The sequence below is a fragment of the Gavia stellata genome, chromosome 4, assembly GCF_030936135.1.
Source record: "Gavia stellata isolate bGavSte3 chromosome 4, bGavSte3.hap2, whole genome shotgun sequence".
NCBI classification, from domain to species: domain Eukaryota; kingdom Metazoa; phylum Chordata; class Aves; order Gaviiformes; family Gaviidae; genus Gavia; species Gavia stellata.
The window spans coordinates 14,554,674-14,572,517 of NC_082597.1; the positions used below are offsets into that span (position 1 = coordinate 14,554,674).

The 17,844-nt window shown below is 38.6% G+C and overlaps 1 protein-coding gene across 1 annotated transcript in view; it reads right to left on the reverse strand.

Moving 5' to 3' along the window:
• RELN (reelin) overlaps nucleotides 1-17,844 on the reverse strand; it is a 299,237-nt gene that overhangs the window by 128,346 nt on the left and 153,047 nt on the right. Inside the window, exons 9-10 of the mRNA XM_059817215.1 lie at nucleotides 4,356-4,452; nucleotides 1,391-1,631 (exon numbers count right to left, since the gene is read on the reverse strand). Of these exons, the coding sequence (XP_059673198.1) occupies nucleotides 1,391-1,631; nucleotides 4,356-4,452 (338 nt within the window). The remainder of the gene's footprint in view (nucleotides 1-1,390; nucleotides 1,632-4,355; nucleotides 4,453-17,844) is intronic.

Sequence of the window (17,844 nt, forward strand, 5' to 3'; positions counted from 1 at the left end):
GGCAGGTTGGTGAATCCTGATTCGCATCTCATACAAGGTTTGAGCTTGAATGGGATTTCTGTCTAGAAGCACTAAGGGATCTCTGTGTTTAGGTCTCTCATCTTACATGTAACCATAGTTGTGCATTGATACAAACTGGCTGAGTTTAACTTAAAAAAAAAAAAAAAAGAACAAAGAAAAAAAGAGGTTTACTTGCTAAAGCTAGGTGCCATTTGTGCATGTTTCAGAAGGACCGAGCGGTGTTTAGGCTTGGCTAGCTGAGAAGTAACTGCACCTATGGCACGTTAATCCTTGCTTTGCTTTCACACCTTCAGATGTGTGGGCTGGATTTTAAAATCCAGAGATAAGACTGACAACACAACAAATGTGAACTGATCACAGAAAATTACTTCATTAAATATGCAGGACATTATTTGATTCTAAAATCTCATATAAAAACGTTGTCATCGTAGTTTCAATGCTCTTACTGAAGTAAAAAAAAGTCAATATGCAGGTACTATTAGTAGGTTAGTGGGAGTATTAATTTCTAAAAAGATTAATGTGAGGCCATTCATATCAGTTTCTGTGAGGAAAAGATGAGGCCATAACCAACCTCTTACTGCCCTCAGTATTCGACATCTGTTTCCTGTGTAATTGCCAAAACCATTAGCAGCATCATAAATGAACCCCGACATCAAAACTGCCTTTTTTGTGAATGAAAAATAGGATGGAAACAGAAAGTCATCTGCTGTTCAACTTCTGTCTGCTTGGAAGCAAAGAAAGCAAGAATCCAACTGATTTCCAGATGTTGAACAGCTCTTCATTTGAAGGAACTTTGTGCACAGAGATCTTGTATGGCTCCTTAGAGTTTTTCTCAAGGTTGTATGATCTTTCTGGATCTCATATATCAAAACAGGATCTTAATAAAAAAGAGACTTCTAAGGAGCAGCCACTACCTGAATACATGCTGCATGTGATATTCACAGTCAGAAAAAGTGGGAAACCATAGTTTTTTGTGATGGTTTGTGATGAAGTGAGTAGTGGTAGCTGAAAAACACCAAGATAAACAAACAGATTGATTTCAAAATATCCAAGAGAGAGTCTTGAATTTGTTTCAAAAATATTGCACTGTTTTGCTAAAAGGAAGCTGTTTCACATTTTCTGTTACATGATCTTTGACATGACAGTATAAACTGTCATTTGGTTTTGGCCATGGCAGAGAAGTTGCATTGTTCTAGAAAGCCCCAATGGGACAGAGAAAAGGTAAAAACAAAGTAAAAAAAGACCCCAATTCTAGAAGAAGATGGACTGGCCTAAACATCCTTGTATGTTCAGAGTTTGGTTAGATGTTACTGTCGTCTTCTACATACGAGAGTAGTAACAAAATTAAGCCATAGAAAATCAGACTAACCTTAACTGTGGCCCCAGGAAAGAAAAGCCAGTTGCCAGTATCCACAGGATCAAGATTATCTTCTAACACAACTTTTCTGTGAGCAGCATTTATGATCAGGATGTTGTCCAATGCCCAACAGGCTTCATACACATCACCGGCGTGAACATAATCCTGTTTCCACTGAAAATGGACGTTCTCCCCTTTAGCATCTTCAGGAAGGTACAAGATGTGGATGATTGTGCTAACATTGGAAGGGGCACTGAAAAACAATGACATGGAATTAGACCAAGTTTAAGCCACAGCCAGGAACTCTTCTCCCTCATTTAACACATTTAGTAGGTGTGACACAGTTGTGCTGGTGTCCCTTGTATGCTGATAAATCATCTATGGAGATCAGAAAACACCTGCCCTGAGGCAGAGTCCCACTGTGCCAGGCAGCGCACATACAGCCCAAACAGACAGCCTTGCTTCAAAGAAAGTGCAAGCTAAGGCAATAAATAACAGATCAGTGCAGATGTTTGGAGAGCAGGAAGAAAGAGCAGGGCAACATTCATGCTCGATGCTGGTCACAGCTCCTAGGTGACAGGGCATTGTCAGGTATTTTGCAGGTATGGCCAAAAGGAAATGTTAAGGAAGCACTTTACAAAAACAGGTCTCCCAAAATGTGATTTTTGCATGAGCTTTCACCAAAAGAAACTCCTGAATTCTGGTGCCTCAGTCCCTCATAGATCTGGATGGAGCAGAATGGCTGGAGGGAAAAGCTGGAAATTTTCTCTGACAAATGTGTCCGTCCAATCCCACACTCCTGCTGTCAGGATAATTCTGTGGATGGGGAGGGCCAGGTTGCCTTTTTTTCCGTGTTCTGCTTCAAGAACAATACAGAAGAAATAACCCATTTGTTCTCTTGCTGCTGAAAACGGAAAATGTGGAGAGGAGAGGCAGACCTGGAGGTCTCGCTATTAGGCAACGATTTGGTCTCACTATTAGGCAATGATCAGGGCCTTGGGCTCTGCTTCCCAGAGCTGTCCTCAGAGCTGTCAAAGGACTGAGGCTCATCCCTAGCGCTGGGTGAATGTCTTTACATTGCTACTAGCAATGAAAGGACTGAGCTCTGTGTGCAAGGAAGGAATGCTGAGAATTATTATTTTTGTTTTATTAATCGTCCAGCAAGGGAATTAGCTACATTCAAACCTCAGGCTGCAAGGAGGTACAAAATAGGGGTTTGCAAGGTGTCAGCTACTCTACCTTGCCTCTGCCTTGGTAGTGATGCTTTGGTGGGTTAATAGTTTGCCAGAGACAATCCAGAGCTTTTAGGGGAAAAAAGCACCAATAGCTTGCTTCTATAGGAGAAAATAGAGGAACTTTGCTTTGTAAAGCAAAATATTAGAGTGTAGTGAAATGCCAAAAAGCAACTGTATTTGGCCCATATTCACACCCAGAATCTGCCCCCACAAATCACCCTGCACTTGTTAAACGTTATGTCTTTCACCCTCCACTGCAATGCTGCTCTGAGATGTTGTCCTCACTTCTCCCTCAGCCCACACACAGCACTCGCCTTCCCCGAGAGAAATCCTTCCCCTCCCTCCCCGGGAGTCCAGACCTGAAATCCCACCGACACAACACACACCGACACAACGCCTTCCCTTCACAGCCGCCCTCCTGTACCACCTCTCCCCGTTCTCCCACCATTCCCCGGAGCTGCATGTAGCACAGTAAAAGCTGCTGAAGCACATTCAAATACACACTGTAATTCATACGGACCACTGCCGGCTCCAGCAAAGTTAAAGCAGCACAGACAAACTGTATATGCATTAACTTCAAAAAATTTGGGTTTCGAGGGCTTGCGTTTGCACCATCACAACTCTCGAGCTTCCTGGCTTGCAGACCTATGAGGGTAACTGAACTAGGCATATAATTTTGCATCAATGTGAGGAAAAAACAGGTATTGTGTGATTACACTGAGGCAACTCCAGTGGCTGCAGTGAAGTTACTCTTGCTTTATATTTTTCTGAGATAAGAATTAGCGCCACTTGTTTTACTAAAATTGTTCATAATTTATGCCTTTGTAAACGAAATCATAATCCCACTCCCACAAGGAGTGGCAGGATGAGATACTGAAATCCACAGTCTTGCAGCTAGAGTTGTGTTTACTCATCAGAATTTAAGTAGCCTTTTGCTCTGAAAATTGTCTCAACGGACTGAAAATATACTCAAGCAAATTGCCTGTGTGGCACAGATACTAAGGTAATGCAGGGAGGCAGACTGGGACACTATGAGGACACTATGTATAAACAGCATTTTTTCTTCCCCTGTTGTACTTCTATAACTATGTGTATATGCCAATGCATAAAATACCTTTCCCAATATTATTTAATAAAATGTTCATTCTGCTTTTAGAAAAATCCATCTCCAATACTGATTCTGCCTTTAAAAGTGTGCATATTACAATAAAAGTTTTTAAAATCTCCATTCATAATCCTTTGTGCTTTCATATAAATCAGTTCTTTTAAAAACCAAGGCATAATTCACCATAATATTGTTATTACAAGAGTGTTAGGAGCCAAGTGTTCATCTCAAACTATAAACTATTTTTATTAAATATTTCATCCTACCAAAGTAGAAACTTGTAGCACTATAAATTATGGTTCTTGCTGACATTAAAAGTGGTGCTAAAATGCAAAAGTAATCAAAGTTTGGGTTTTTCAAGCACCTGAACCTGCTGGTTATTGGAGTTGCATTTTACATCTAAAGTCATTCTCTTACTTACCTCCCACATAATCGATGGGTGAAACTGTGATTTACAAAAACCAGTGGCAGTTCTGCAATTACAATTAGCGACCATAATTTCACCCCTCATCTTTTAATGCGTATGAACAAGTAAGAACTGAAAAGTTAACAATTAAAACAACTTTTAAAAGAGCCAGGTTCAAACACCACCTGCTCAGCTGGAAAGCATGAAAATGATTAAAAAGCTGTAACAAACCTAATTTTCTCCAGCTGAGTCCAATCTGCAGAACTGTTCTTACTGTAGGACACAGTGATGCTGGGATCCGAGTAACTGAAGCGACATGAACCTGATCCTGGGAAAAGCAATAAAATGAGAAGTGTTACGACACAATGAAGCAATAAATGATTCTCCAATAACGACAGCTGCTGACTGTGTCTTCATCAAATCATCCCTTCTCCTGACTTTAAAGCACTTTGATTGATGATGAAATTTCCTGTGATCTGTTGCTGAAGGTAAACACAAAATAATGTATGCTTTATGAGTCAGAAATAAAGTAGAAATGATAAATCACAGCAGTACCATGTAATCTCTGCAAATTTCCCAAGGGAAGCCAAGCAAATTGCTTAACACCCCCCACTGCAGGAAAAACCCCACCATATAATGTTTAAACAAAACCTTCTTATTAGAGAATAATCCACATAGCAGAATTCATAGGGAAAACAGTGAAAGACTGTCTTTCATATTACTATATAGAAAAAAAATATTTCCAGAACTAAAAATACAGTAAGTGTATGCAGAATTACTTGAGCCAAGAGCAAATGTGCTTTAGGAATTTAAAAGAATAAAGACATTACAAAAATAGTTATTTTAAGGACGCCTGAAGAGAATTAAATTAAGAAATCATCCAATATACTCACTAGAGCCTATAATTAATAATAAACATTTGATGCTGATCTGGGAATCTCAGAACACTTTACAAAAATGAACTAATTAAGCCTTATGGCACCCCTGCAAGGTAGAGTAATATATTTACTTTTGATTTATAAAAGGGTGCCTTCTGGGTGTTGTCACAAAAGATGAGCTTAACAATTAATAAAGGGGACAGTCAAAATAACAAAAACTGAGATTGAAAAGTTCAATCTAGAAAATATGATAAACAACCTGTGTGGTAATTAAATACACTAAAAATTCTCTTTTTCCTTAGACACCAGATAATTCATCCATCTCAGAAAATTCAACACCCAGTAAAACAGACAAATCCTAACCTGTGCTCCAAAGATCAAAAGTTCTACTTCATAAGCAGGTTGAAATATGAGATTCCAAGCAGCAGACATCAGCTACTTTCCATATTTAAGAGAAGCAGCTCTCAATGAAACAGCACCTCTGATAGCATCAGGACACTACTGAATGAGTGCCACAGCTTTGCTCATGGTAGGAGTATGTATTGTGTGTGCTATGAGTTGTATGTTATATGTATGTGTGCTTCAGATATGTTCAGTCACACTGAAAATTGTGTATCTACTTTTTTATATATCTATAAAAATGTATATATATGTGGAAATATGTACACATAGATGTGGAAACTGCTGACCATAAAATACTATCATTTTCCAACTTGGGGTACCTATCTTTGCAATGAAATAAATGACCTGATTAAAAAGGTGTTAACCTCTTGTACAAGAGAACAGCTTACACATTTTAATGGGAACATATGTCATTAAGTAGACTGCTCGCAGCCCCAGCTCCCCTGAGGCAGGTGACGTTCATGGCTCTCAGCTCTACGGAACTGCTTTTCTACTCTGAGATACACATCACGTACCTCTGCAGGGGGAAAAACCACCCCAAAACATGTGATGAAATCTCATCTTTATAATTTTGCCTGATATATCAACTAGCATCCTGGAAACGACCCATGAAGTTGCTTTCTTGAATCTTTCACTAATGTTAAATTGTACATAGAGGAACAGATACTTCTGAGCCACTCCAGCTGCCTGTGGGCTGTCCAGCTGGTCCGACATGTATTCTTGCTGTAACGAGGCACAAAATAACTAATATTGCAAAGGCAGCAGGCCTTTGAATTACCAACCATGTACCCAAAATGGCTACAAAGCAACTGTGTGGTTATATTTAACTGACAAGGCATTTTATTTCTATCATATTAAAAGCAAATGATGTCAGGAAAAGCCTTTACGTTTTGTATTTGTCCATCTGCAGAGGTGGTCTAGTTCACTGAGTGACATCTGCTGACGGTTCCTACTTCTCTGGCATTTAGGAGTTCCAACCCTTAATCACACTCGTTCATTTTATTTCAGGGGAATTCAGTTCAAAAATCAGTGAACTTAGCCAGCTTAACCACTTTGGCTGGCCAGAGACTGTGAGGCAAAACAGCAACATACTGAGTTTTCTGTTAGACAGAAATTAAAGGAACATAAACAGTAAAAATAACCAGCAATATAGACTTTATAACACATGCCATTTCAGTTAGTGTTACAATCAACTTTTGGTACAGCGCTCTTAAACAAAGCCAAGTCCAAATATGCTGCTAAAACATTGGAGAAGGCAGTATTTGCTGCCCATACTGTAAAGACGATCAGAAATGAGTGTTCCCTGTCAGTATAATCAATATGAAATATGTTGTCTGTTAAATCTGAGTACGCTCAAAGTAAGCAATGAAGATCAAAGTTATTGCCTAAAAGAAATGGAGCCACCACAAAAGGGCTTTGCAAAATAGAAGTGGTTTTTCACTCGTGGTATTGCAAAGAGAGTGATAGAGACAGAATAAAAAGAGGAGACAAGTGCTGGGTTTTATTATTATTTTAGTAAGCACGACAGGTTGCATTAAGACTAAAATTAGTTTGGGAAAGTCCTCAAGGTCAATGTATCTAGCAGTTACTGGCTGTGATGACAAATGTGTTTTTATGTTCTTGACTCAAAATCATAAGATAGCAAGATTATTTATCATTTAAGTATCTAATTCTGTAAAACTTGAACTGGCAATGAAAAAAATAATTAAATTCATCCATTTGAAATAATCATCAAAAAGGTTCAGGCATCTTTCTTTGCCATTTGAACCATCTTTTTTTAAATATACAAGAAGCACATGGATCTAGTGCTTGCATCTTTTACAAAACCAATATTCATCCTACCTTACGTTAAGAGTTTCTTCCCAAGAAAAGGGAGGAAGGTGAACATGCAACTGCACTCCAGGACAGGGTTACTGAGATTGTATTGAAAGCCACGGGCTTTCAATATAATTTTCAATATTACTATTACTTAATACTATTACTATTACTCCATATTACTATTATTTCAGTAATCCTAAACTAGGATTATTCAAAATAGAAATCTGCAGTTTGGACGTTTGCCTCTACCTTGACCAGCAAAGCTATACTCTGACTTTGCAAACAAATAGATGGTCAAAATTCAACTGGTAACATAGCAGGAAGTGAGAGCAAATTCAGCCGGGGAAAGGAGGTGTCCTTCACGCTGCTTCCAGAGATGGTAATAAACAGTTTGTCAGCTCTGAGCAGAGCAGCAGGGGCAGGATGTCATGCTGTAAATCTTCATACCCTTCCGTCTTCCAAATAAAAAGTTGTACAAGATGACATAAAACCTTTTGAATGAGATTAGAATAATCTTGTTTTAAATCAAGAATGCCCAGGTTCTGAATTAGCCATGAAAAGGGGTAATAAAACATGCACAATGCTTACCATAAAGAAGTCTACATTAGCAAGTTACTGCATTAGAGAAAAATGCCATTTCTTTCTTAAGCTGAGTATGTCACGGCAAACCTGATGCCTTGGTAAGGTTACTGTTAGCTAAACCTGACTAAGAGTTAGGATTATATTTTCAATATCAAGGGCTTGCATGTGTAATTGTCTGTTTTGGAGGGGGGGAACCAAACTACCCCCCAACCAAGAATACCTTAATTTTTTTCTCTACATATGTATAGTCAAGCTTGTCCTTGGGTTTCAGGAACAAAGTACTTTTCTGCTTTGGAGTTATATTACTCCTTTTGATAGGCTTCTAGGTGAAATTCATAGACTTCTAAAACTTGGAAAAAAGCTAGAGATGAGACAACCTTCATGGATTTAATTTTAAATGATACATTTGAAGCTCAGACAGCAATTTTGTCTGTTACCAAAAACGATGAGCAGCTTCTGTTATAAAACCCAGCTATTTTCATATACTGAATATTCTGAAGCACTAATTTATTTGGTTTGCGCTTTATGTGCCTCGATTTTGCCCCAAGGAAAATTTCAATAAAATAAAATTTGCTCCAAGTTGAATCCAGACACTGATGCTAATAGGGGAGGGTTTTGACTGGCAATGTGTGGGAATGCTAAACAGCTCCTGACCACTGCTTTGTTAATTCTACCTAAACTAAGCAGGAAAGAATAGAAAAAGGAAACAAAACTATGCTTCTCAATTGCTTTGCTGCTTGTTTTGGAGGACTGATAACACATAGCCAGGACCTGACCGTCACTGACACCTACAACACGTCCAACTGAGATGGTCATGACTTTTTTGCCATTTTTTGTAAATCTCATTATGGTGATTTTGGTTTCCTTCAATGCCATCTAAAGTAGCAGTGAATATTTTATGCACCGTATTTTTTAAAATATCATGTAGGTAGAAGTACTAAGAGCACAGTATTTTGGAAGAGATGTTATGAAGGCACTTCATATCAGGTATTTGTATCCACGTATTCAGTTATTTGTCTCTGGGCTGACAATGGCAGGCAAAATTAATTCTCACTATGGCTTTGCCTCAAACTGTGTCAGATTTACAGAAACCCGAGTCATATGGCTGTTGGTCTCTAAGATTTCTTAACAACATTGATTAGAAGCTGGTGTTTTGCTGAGATAAAACTGGGTGCCATCTGCAAGGGAAGCAATATTTTGCTCCTTATAGACTGTGACGTCCTCTGCCTCTTGACAACCTCTTGATAGTTCCTGCAAGTGCTTCCGTGGATAAGCAGATGAGAAATCTAATGCTGGCTTTAAGGAGAATGAGTCTAATGTGGCATTGTGCAAGAAAAATCCATACAAAAAATTGTAGAAGGGTTTGAACTGTGTCCTGACTGCAGCCTGAAAAACAAAAGGGAGCTGAAAAGAATCACGTTTATCTAATGCTAGACGATCGCTTTGATTCATTTTGCTAATGTGATGAATAATGATTAGTGCTTGCTAAGGATTGTGATTTGCTGATATCACTTGAATTAAGCCAAACTGGATAGTATAAATTATTAGTGGTCAAATTTGGCTGGCTTGCTAATAGTTTTTCCCAAATTAATGAACCATACAGTCTGGTATAGTGAGTGCTCCGTGGATCCTGATTTTTTTTAGGTGTATGCTTATACTGGCTTTTAATCAAGAACCAGATGATTTTAACCATGTTAAAAGATGCAATAATTTGTGCTGGATATACCAGAAGGACGGGTGCAAATATGTGCAACTCACTGTTCATCCCATTCTGCCTCTGAAAACTTCCTCAAGAGGTCTCAAGAGCATTTTAATTTTTCCTTGAAGCCACAACTTTGAATTTAGTTACAAGTGTGATTTTTTAATTATGACATATTTTAGATCTTTAGACTATTTTTTTTTAAAAGTTTGTCTTTGTTTATAAAAAAAGGTCAGAGTACAAATAAATATTCTAACTGTAAAAAAATCTTCAAATTAAAAACTGTAAGAACTGTATTCTGTTTTGTAATTTCAGTCTACATTTTCATGGAAAGAGTTAAGTATTTTTATTGCTGGCTACATTTCTCTCCCTTGTGAGAAGAGGATTTTGACTATCTGCACCCCTGTATGTCTTCTAATAAACAATCTGAAATAAACACCTGACACTAGAAAACAAAACGATCAGTTGTATTTGCCTTTGGTAAAAACCAGTTCTACTCTAGCTTTAGTGAGAATTATGAATTTTGAAATGCAAAGTCTCAACTATTTATTTTCAGCAGGTTTCAGAGAGCAGCTAACTTTTGTTCCGCTGGCAGCTTTAGGCTGTTATTCCATTTTGGAAATGTTGGGAAGCTACATCTAAGTAAAAATAAAGAGTTGACAAACATGCTAATAGCCTCCATCATAAAACCGTAAAAGATGAGAAGAATGATTAGTAAATACATTTGATAAAAATTAATCAGAAGGACTTCAGAATTGAAGCCCTAAAAAATAACTGGAGGTCAAACCATGAGTGGACGGGGCCCTGAGCGATCTGCCCTCGCCCAGAGGGTGGTCCTGGTTGGAGCACGGCAGGAGCACTGGAGCGGGTGACCTCCCACACACCTCCTTCCAGGATTCCCAATAACAGTGAACGTACTTTTTATGAATTAATGCAGCTCATTTCCTTTTAATGAGAAGTAAAATCTGAGGAAATACTTATCTGGCTCAACTTCCTCTTAGTCTATTTATATTCAAAGATATGATGTGCTTCCTGCACTCACACAGATTTGTTCTCTTCTAATGAACAAGATCAGATCACAATTCATATTGCTTTTTGTGCTGAGAACATTAAGGAGAGAAAAATAAGCCAGGCAGAAAGTTGTATTTCCCTTATGCCAGTTTCCAATTTATTCTGATGTAAAGACACTCAGCTATTTATAGCGTCTCTTTCTGAGATACAGCCAGCAGGTATGTGCTTGGGTAACATGCCTGCTGCCAAATAAATAATTAAATGATGCTTCTAAATTTAACCGCATTCTTAAGTGCACTAACATTGTATAGAGTACCTTGCTGAAGGCGAAGGAAGTGAACTTGTTAAGACCTGGATGTAATGGACACCCAGTAATTACAGCTACTGAAACAACAATATCATTAACTCCCCAGAAATACTCTTACAGTGATTCTTGAATGCCTAACGCTGTGCTCAGTAAGCATTTTCTACTTATATACTCATATTGTACGCTTCAACGTTATTGCCATTAAATGCTTAATGTCAGATTATGTGGAGATCCTCTAAGTGACAGGGTGACCTTTCAACAAAGCTGGGTAAAATTTGAATTACAGCAACTTAAACTTAATGTTGTTCAGTAGTACAGTAATATGTATCAATAAGTAGAAAGAGACATTCTGTTTTCTCTGTTTAGCAGCCTAGATCAGCTGCGGAGGTCAATAATCAAGAAAAGGAGCACCATAAGAGTATTAAAATACTGCGGAAAGATAAATGATGTTTTATTTAGATCCCTACAACCAGTCCATTCTAGAGAGGCAGTACAGAAAACACACTGGTCCCAAGAACTGCTGTGTAAAAGGTGATATCTCAAATATAAAGAATTGAAAGTAGTCTCCTTGCCTGCTTAAGTGAAATTCCCTGTCACCAAGAAAATCTGGGAAATACTTTTTCTCAAGCCAAGTCCTCAGCTGAGGTGTCTCTATTTTCTGAAACCCTATATTGCCTGCCTTTAACTTTATATGTGGGTAGATAATAATTGGTTTGGCAAAAGCTTTTTTTGCAATTCCTGATGGACTTTTCTATTTTTATCTGCTTTTGCTTTCATGGAAACCCCCTTCCTCCCCCACTGGAGAGAACCTAGGATCGTTCTGCTGAGCTGGGGACTTCTCTGTTCCTCCCTTGGGAACTACAGATGCTTTGTTGTTTGAGTTAATTCAAAAATGGACAATTTTAATCACACAAAAGTGTTAGTCGCATACAATGATATGAGCAGGATTAAGATGAAAGTCAGTCTGTAATCCAGCATTTGTTATTTGCAGCAACCAATTCTGTAATGGCCTGCGTTCGACCATGAGGCAGTGGCTCGGCCACCTGCCCTGGCTTTGAATCCTTAGGCTCTCTTTATCTTTTCTGCTTTTCTCTGTATAGTAAATCCATAGCGCTCACATTTTAATTCCTAACAGTGGCAGAGAAGCCCTGGTACAGAAGTAATAAAGACAGTATTTCATTGTAACCTTGGGCTAGCCAAAACAACACAAATCATTTCACCCCAAAGCCATTAAAATGTCTTTCAAATACGGCATTAACTTTAAACCCTGGTTTCAATCTAGGCATTATCTAGGCAGCCCCTCTTGTATAACTTAGCAAAATCGATAAACACCACCTAACATTTCCACATGATATGTGAAGTGTGCTAGATGATGTTACTCACCTGTCTTATTCTTTCACATTAGATGTAATTTGTAACCTATGCATCTACACAAAGGACTTCTCTGCCAGGAAGGTGAAACTAGTAGGTTTCATGTCAGGCAATAGCAAATGTCAATTTGGGTGGCGAGTCAAAACCCTTAATATTGCTTTATCAAGGGGAAAATGGGAAATGAAACAAGCAGAAGAAATGCAGAATGGTGAATGACACCAATTTCGGCGTGTAATTATATCAAATTCTCAAGCTTTTCCCAAATATGTAGGAAAGAAATTAGGACAAAACAACCCGGGTGTTCAGATGCACTGAGTGCTCTGTTCTCATTGCTTAGAGGGGACTGGATCTGCATATAGCAACAATCAAATCAAGCTTCATTTCATAATCTTCATTTCTTATGGACATTAATGCTTTAAATTACCTATTGTAAAAACTGGTTTTATGTACTATTTAAGCTCAGTTCAGACAGGGTTCTAACACAATTTTATTAGCCAGGTTCCTGGCAACAAAATCCTTTAGAACCTCATGACAGCCCAAAAGTGCTCCACATTTGCCTGATGCAAGCCTGTTTATCTGTCCTGTGGCCACTAGGCCACCAGAACTGGCCAGCCTCTTCCCTGTTGGTACCACTATCGGTGCGATCGTATGGATGTGCCATGCCCACACAGCAAACCTGGTGCTTTCTGGAAGGCACTGGAGCAGGAGGAATTTGGGTGTCTGGAGGAAATCATCCATGCAGGTGACTGAAGTGAAGGAGGTGGCTCAATATGCCCAAAACATTTGGCACCACAGTTTCTTCCATAAGTGTTTTTGTGTTCAGCTAACAAGATAGTGAGGGATTTAAAAGATCAAATACTCTTCCATGCTCAATTCAGAAGGGGCTTATTTTTCACTTTGGTATTTATCTAGACACACGAGTGAATTTTCATAGCAATTGTGTAGGAAATTGCTCATCTCTGTCTCGTTCTGCTAAGGGCAAGCCCAGTGCTACCTCATGAAATGGCTATGACAGCATTTGTCAGTCATCTGATAGCTTCTGCTAATTGTAAAACTGACTAAACAAAACTGGAAATTAAGAGAAAATGATCAGCAATGGTTCCTCTCAGCCAAAGCTATGGCCTATTTAACAAAACATGTTTGGATGTGTGAATTTCTATCAAGTGGTCCGAATCCAAGCAGAGGATAAATAGATGACATAAAAGCAGTACCATCAATATAACAGCTGCCACCAGAACTGAATTAAAGCATGATAAAAATATAAATTATAAGTGTCTTCAGACTGTTACATGGGGCCAAATGCAGTCATCGTTGTTCACAAGGCTGAGCCAAGTGCAGTCGGGATGTTTCTGATGGGAAGGAGAAGGAATCGCTGTCTCGTGCAAATGCTCTGCAGAGCCCTCCAGATGCTGCTCTAGGGGACAGCGCAGAGACACTGCTATTTCCTCCACAGAAATGCATGGATGTCAGTGAATCAGCTGCACTATTTATGTAAATAGATAATTTTTGAAGATTATTTTTTGTCCATCATGGTGTTCTATTTGCTGAGGTCAATAGGGAAGTAAATGTGTTTTCTGAAGTATAGAAGCTTAGCAGGTAAGGGCACATTCAACAATATTATTATTATCATCATTATTAGTAAATATTTAATATTAATTAATTATTAATAATTAATAATGATAATAATATGTAGTTTGAATATGCATCAGGGCAAAAAAGAAGTATTTCCATTACCTACACTATCAATTACATTTTATCATTTAATTCTGCAAGACTCACAGTGGTAACAAAGTCAAATTGCTACTAGAAAAATGAAGGAAAACACCTAAGCCTGAAAAAAAAATGCGTTTTTTTTACTAAAGGTCATAAACACTACCTGTGCTTTGTCTTCAACAAACACCAGAGAGCCTTAGCCCATGGATTTACTGAGTAAAACAGCTCTCATGTAGACCCTAGCGACCTCGATAGTTCAGGAGGAGTAATAGAGGCTGCTCGATTAGCGATTCACTAATCTGATGTCTTAGGGTGAGGCAGGGCATGACATGAAAACCCTTTTGGAACCGTTATGTCAAAGAACCACATCCAAATCAATGACCCTTACTCATATGTTAATCAAAAGCAATCACTAGCATATTTTAAACAGTGTTCTCCATTACACTTACAGAGGACTGTGAAATCAGTCAGCATTAAATATAGACTGCAAATAAACTAAGCCACATGGAAGTTCTTGGTATGTGCATTGCACATGCACCTCACCTCTTAAAAAAAAAGACTATAAATATGAAGTCATTACAGGTAACACAATTACTCTTCAGTTAAGTACAGCTGATGGTCTGATGGATTTAAAAAGCTCAAGAAGTTTGAAATGAAGACAGGGGTGATTACTCAACCAGAAAATAAAGTTGCAAGAGTGGAAAGGGTGTTGAACAGGATTGGAGAAATTATTGGTTTTGTTACTGGTTTTAGTGATTATATGATAAGGTTGTCAATGAAATATTTATGCATGTAAAAGCAGAAAGTTTAGAATTTTATTTCCTTTTGGGGAAGATAGAAAATAGGGACAAAGGGGGTACCACTGAAAAAAGACCACCCGAGTAATGTCTCTGCACCCTGAATTAGTGGGGTTTTGTCCTTACCAAAAAGTCCTGAAGAGTTGAATACTAATAATAATTTTTCTTCAATAATATTTCAACTATATTAAAAACAATAGATACACACATTTGTCCTTGCTATAGGGTTCCATTAGAAAGACAGTAAGGGAGATTGATAAGATGAAGACAGGTATGGCTTGTGACTGTAATAAATTAGTTTTATCCATATGGTCCCCTGTAGGCTTTATCCCTGTTAAATATTGTAAGATAAATCATCAGTAAACTTGGTTGTCTGATGGATGTTTAGGCAAAATAAGCTGGGACAATGGAAGGGGCAATAGCAACAGATGGCAGAGGAGTGACTGAACGATGTGAAAGAAGCTACCCCTGAAGCAGCAGGAGAAAAGGGCCATTCTTACTCTACAGGTGAGGTCCAAATGCTTCTGGTTCCAGACCAATGTGCAGATCATAACATGAGTCACCCATCTTTTGGATAATACCCACTGGGATTTTTCTGAGAGGACAAACAGGGCCCATCTGGCAAAATCACAAAGCACTCTCTGAGATTAATACCTACTACTAAAACCCCACACTGAAAACTGGGTTTTTAATGAAGATTGATGTGCTAGATACAAGTTTTGCTTCATGACAAGTCTGTTTTCTAGCAATAGCAGGGACTAAAGGTATGATCCATGCAGCAAAAATACCTAACGAATTTCCAGTGTCAAGACTGTTGGTTGTCCAGGCACTGAAGATCACCTTTGCTCCTGCATCCTGCATCTTCAAGATTTCATGTTAACAGCGAACAATGCTCTAAGAGAACAGCACCTTCTTTGCCAGCTCAGTAGTACTCTTGGCGCCCACCAGAACTTTAGGCACAGGGTTTTATATTTTATTTCTTGCAGGCAGAGTTATTCTTCATCATATTGAGTTTCTTATAAGATGTTTCATTTGTCATGGTGAACATACACTCCAACTTTTTCAAGGACGTCATGGTCTTGTCACTTTAAATCTGAAGCATAAAAACTGTGGCAAGTCCTGGACAACAGGTAGCTGTCACAGACTTTCTGTACATCCTTTTCTTCATGCCAGGAATTCTGGCATGATCACCACTAAGCTAACAAAAAGGCGTTTCAGAAAACTGCATTAATCATAAAACAAAAGAAAGATTACCATGATATGGTATGGGCGTGGGCACTGATGGATTTCAAGCTTTATCTCACATTTCTTGATTTCTAAATAAGATTTTACATACTTTTACAATTTCCTTTTTACATTATTTGTCTAAGTTCATTGCAGTCCTTTGTAGGATAATTAAATGATGCTTTTATAAAAGTAGTAATTCCATCACAAGATCCCAATGAATAAGAAAGTGTCAAAATGTGCTGTTCCTGTGTATCAGGCAGCAGTGTGCAGAACTGATAACAGCGAGCTGCTGAGAGGTTTCATTCTTAGAGGTTCATGCAAATTTTTTTTTTTGCTTTAGTAACATATTAAGTGGTACCTTTTGCATTTCATTTCAAATTCTCTTTTGCATGAAACCAAAGCCAATGCTACACATATGAAATGACCATAACTCAGGTAAAATCAATTAGGGAAAGACGGTTTATGATTAGAATCAAATTGAAAAAATTGCAAATCATGTCTTTGCCAGGAAAGGTAGTTTTGGGGTTGACTGAAAGTTGGGATTAATGATTGACCCAAAGTAAAATCTGTTGGATTTGGGAACCCAGCTTTCCCAGAAGTTCTTTATCATGATTTAGTGGAAGGGAGAGTCCAAGCACAAGCTTTTTCTCCAAATAAAGCAAAAAAATTTTTGGACCTTTGGCTAGCTCTCTTTGCAAGACTGATGGCTTGATCTTTAAAAAATGGAGCTGAAGTATCAAATGTCTGAAATGTTTGAAGATTTATTTCCTCTCAGAAGATATTTTTTAACTTAAAAGAAAGCCCTTCCCCCCCAAATCAATTTTGGTTTAATATAAAATAGAAGGGGGTTTAGATATTTTTAGAAAATGAGGGGCAGGGAGGGAGAAGTGCCAGTCTGCTCTAGTAATGACAAGATCTTTGTGATAATGGCATAAAAGTTGAAGGGAAAGCAATTTTCAGGTAGGATCCTGCCTTGCAAACATTTTGTATTTATCCAGTACATGGTACTGTCAAAGTCATCCTGTTCTCAGAAGAGTGTTCAAGAGTTTTACACAAAAAAGCTGAAGAGTGGGAGCTTTCCTTGTCAAGTTATTCCCATTTTCAAATATTGTTTAACAGCCAAAAGTGATCTAGCAATACTAAGATGTAAGGAGAGAGCTAGGGAACAAAGTTTTTCAAGGTAATCTAATATTTTCCAATAATAATTCTCATGTTCATACACCGCTCTGAGGAGCCCCTGCCCTGGAGACCAGGCTGGGTGTTGGTACTGATCACAGTGCCTTCGGCTTCAGCTTTGTGTTTGAGTCAGAGGCACTGCGGAGGAAGGAGGGATGGAAAGAGCCTGCCAATGCTCAATGCCCCACGCAGAGCACGCACAGCCCACATACACCACAGCCACGGGAGCATATGCTTGAAGAGGACACCCAAGGAACAACGCATGAGCAGAACTGCTTGCACACCTCACGCCTTGGCATTGCTCCCTTAAAGCCTTTCCTCTTCTCTTTATGGGATTTCATGGGTCTCTTTCTTCCTGTGCTTAGCTCAGTTGCTAATCTCTCAGTACTCTGAGTCACCTTCCATTGTTGTGGCCTATGCGAATGACCGATCGTGTTCATCCCTGGAGAAGTTCAGGGATGTAGCTAAGGGGAAAAGCCTGAGCTTTGGAGTGAGAAACAGAGAATATTTCAGCTAATGAATCAGACTAACGCTGCGTGGCAGCTGAGTCCGGAGGCTTTTGTGCAATATCCTGCAATCCCAAGCTGTTGAATTAGATGTTCTGGCCTGAGAGAGCCCAAAGGCATTGCTTTAAATATCTCAATTAACAATCCCACTGAACATTAAGGAAACTGCTAGACTTTGTCTTTCACATGTCAGTGTTTGGTCTTGGAGAAATGTAGTCATGGATGATTAAGAC